Source organism: Topomyia yanbarensis, chromosome 2, assembly GCF_030247195.1.
Source record: "Topomyia yanbarensis strain Yona2022 chromosome 2, ASM3024719v1, whole genome shotgun sequence".
Classification (NCBI taxonomy): Eukaryota; Metazoa; Arthropoda; class Insecta; order Diptera; family Culicidae; genus Topomyia; species Topomyia yanbarensis.
The window spans coordinates 400,436,669-400,439,437 of record NC_080671.1 but is presented as its reverse complement, the minus strand read 5'-3'; the positions used below and the strand labels follow the sequence as shown (position 1 = coordinate 400,439,437).

Here is a 2,769-nt window from a genome sequence, read left to right as displayed (position 1 = left end):
TAGCAATATTTTCATAGAATTTCAACGAGAAATATCAAAATATCAACTAAGAGTATTCTTCGAACAATTTCGAAGCTTACTTATTGTTTAATTAAGATGTAATGTGCATTTTATTAGATTTGACGATGAAACTAAGTTTGATTTTGGACACTCGATTCCATATTTTCGTGTGTTTCATTTTTGCGTACTGTACATAGCAAAGCATCAAAAAACTACCGACTATATTTCCATGAGTATCGGTAAAAAAACTCACATTTCAACTTGTTTGCCTCTTAAATACTAAAGCGGAGTAAAATAGAATATTCAATTACCCTTTTAGCGCTAATTTGTACAATATCCTATACAATCAACTGGTTCGCGTCCCCGGCGCCACCAAACGGAAACTGTTTATTGATTGGCACTTTACTAGAGAGGCTGAATTGAAAACGCTAGCTAGGATGTTTTTGCTTTACTCGTTGTCCTGACGCAACAGTGAGGCAGCATCTAATTTAATTTTCAAAATGAAAAGCGTAGGGGAAAGTGAGGACACTTGATCCTTGGGGATATTTGATTCCCTGGCCATATCTCCTAATCTATACCCATAAAGTTATCACAATATAAAAAGAAAATGAAGTATTTGGTCGTTTATGATGTTTAAAAAACAAATCTGATGTATTACATTTGGTTTGGAAAAGTTGTTTAATATTTTAGAAAATATGTGTTTAAATCCATCTCGAAGAACATTTCACAAATTTTTTGAACGGTTGTATGAGATCGTCGAACTAATTCTTTATGAATATTTTCAAGTATGATTACTTTCTAAGGGCAGTTGCCTAGAAAAACGCGTTTTTCGAATAAAAAGTTTCACTACACATGCCAAAAAAAAAATAAATTTTGTTCCCCTCATACAACAGGTACCTTTGATCTTTGTAACAATGGATATTCTTCTATTTCCCTATCATTAGTTCTCTCAAACACTTTCGAAATGTATAGAATTAGAAAAACATCATTTTAATAACGTACCTGACACTATTAATTGATCTAAAATGTTTTTTTTTTTTCGTGAACAAATTATGGTATAAGTAATTGAAGGTTGAAAAAGCCAGTTAAACAGCATTGATTTACCGCAAATACTTGTCTCGACTTTCTACTGTGGTTAAAGCTTGTCGTGCATCTAAAAAGGTAGTCTTATTATTTAATTTGTCAGGATAGGTGGTTAGCTGAACTTTCGTATCTATAGGTCTTAGTGGGCTTTGTTTCTTTAGCCCTAGTAGGCGGGGGATCAAGTTACCAAAACAAGTTTTACGAAAACCTCGTTTTGGCATGATTTTCAAAACTGTTCATATTACTGGCAGGACATAGTTTTCCGATCTACACAATATTCACAGCTCTTACAATTTGAATTGACTACATGATGGCAAATTTTGCAATTGAAATTTTTATTTCATTGAAAAGTTATGAGTAAAAAACAAAACTGGGATCAAGCGTACCCACTCTCCCCTAATCAGTGCTATCAATTTGTTTACGAAGCCAATCCAATCACGGACGTTATTCTCACACAATCTGCCGAAAAGGATTTCGAATAAAAAATTCACACCATTGTTTCGATGACTTAAACTTTATTTTTGGTACTCAATACAAAAACTTTGGTTCCTTACAAAGCTAACGGGTCTGACTAGAATCTTTCCTCGCGACTGCAAGTACTTCACTCCAAAGCACACACTCACACCTTCTGACTAGAATCACACAACTTCCCCCCGTTTATGTTCAGCAGGACAAATTTTGCTCGGCTCGCCCAATCAAACGATTTCTTAGATTCACCAGCATCGGATCGTCCGAGGAGACACCCTCACGCTCGAGGAACGCCATAGTTTCCCGTGCACATACGGCAAACCCCAATGCCTCCGCTTGGTGGCCCAACACGACCGAGCCAACCGCCGGGTGGTGGTCCTGTTCGAAACTGGACTCATCATCCTCCGTCGAGTCGGCGTCCTCCGCGTAGGGATCATTCTCCAGAAAATCGATCTCATCCTGTAGCTCCTGGATGCGTCTCAGAGCTTGCAGCAGAAAGTCCGGTCCTACGCCGCCACCGGGAGAATTGGGTGGTGAAGGATTTGCCGAAGCCGCTGCATCAATAACGGGGTTAATGGGTTGAGGTCGTTCAGTTCTTTGGTCCGGTTCGATTCGATTTGGTCGCTTCCGGGGTGATTCGGATGAATCGCTCCCACCATTTGGTTCCAGCTCACTGTGCCTTCGTTTGGCACCTGATGTCGACCCATTAGTACTACTACGGGCACTACCGACGAGATCATTGGCGGAACTCTTTGGAACAGTTTTTGGCATGATAACACTTTGTTCTTTGGAACCCTTAAAGCTAGACGGTTTCACATGACTTTTAGCACACTTCGACTTCAACACGCTCGGAACAACAACTCAGATCCAATTCGAAAAATGCACGTGCTATCTCACGAGTGGCACTACCTGAAATGAACCGTACTCAATCGGACCTGCTGCCGCGTGCTGCTTACGTTGATAGGTAAAGGTACCGAAAACACGCGACGACGACGACGACGACGGAGACGGCGGGACTTGTGCCTTCATCTGTCCCTTCCTTTTTACAGTCGCATTCGGTGGAAGGGCCTGACGGTACATAAGGAAGGTACGACAAAGCGGTACGATGATGCGCGATTAAAAATAGGAACATGGCATAGGGGGGAAAAGCGAGCATATGTTTCTTTGTCCGTTTGTGCCGATAGCATAAGGGATGCCGGGCAGTGATGCCAAAGCAAC

At 40.8% G+C, this 2,769-nt stretch overlaps 1 protein-coding gene across 1 annotated transcript; it reads right to left on the bottom strand.

Annotated features, from left to right (window-relative positions):
- Nucleotides 1-1,616: 1,616 nt before the first annotated feature.
- Nucleotides 1,617-2,450, bottom strand: LOC131684925 (uncharacterized). The gene has a single exon (XM_058968180.1). The coding sequence runs from the start codon at nucleotides 2,320-2,322 to the stop codon at nucleotides 1,747-1,749; it is 576 nt and encodes a 191-aa protein (XP_058824163.1). The 5' UTR covers nucleotides 2,323-2,450; the 3' UTR covers nucleotides 1,617-1,746.
- Nucleotides 2,451-2,769: the final 319 nt, after the last annotated feature.

Coding starts and splice junctions, on each gene's coding strand:
- LOC131684925 (XM_058968180.1), bottom strand. CDS start 2,322: ATGCCAAAAACTGTTCCAAAGAGTTCCGCCAATGATCTCGTCGGTAGT.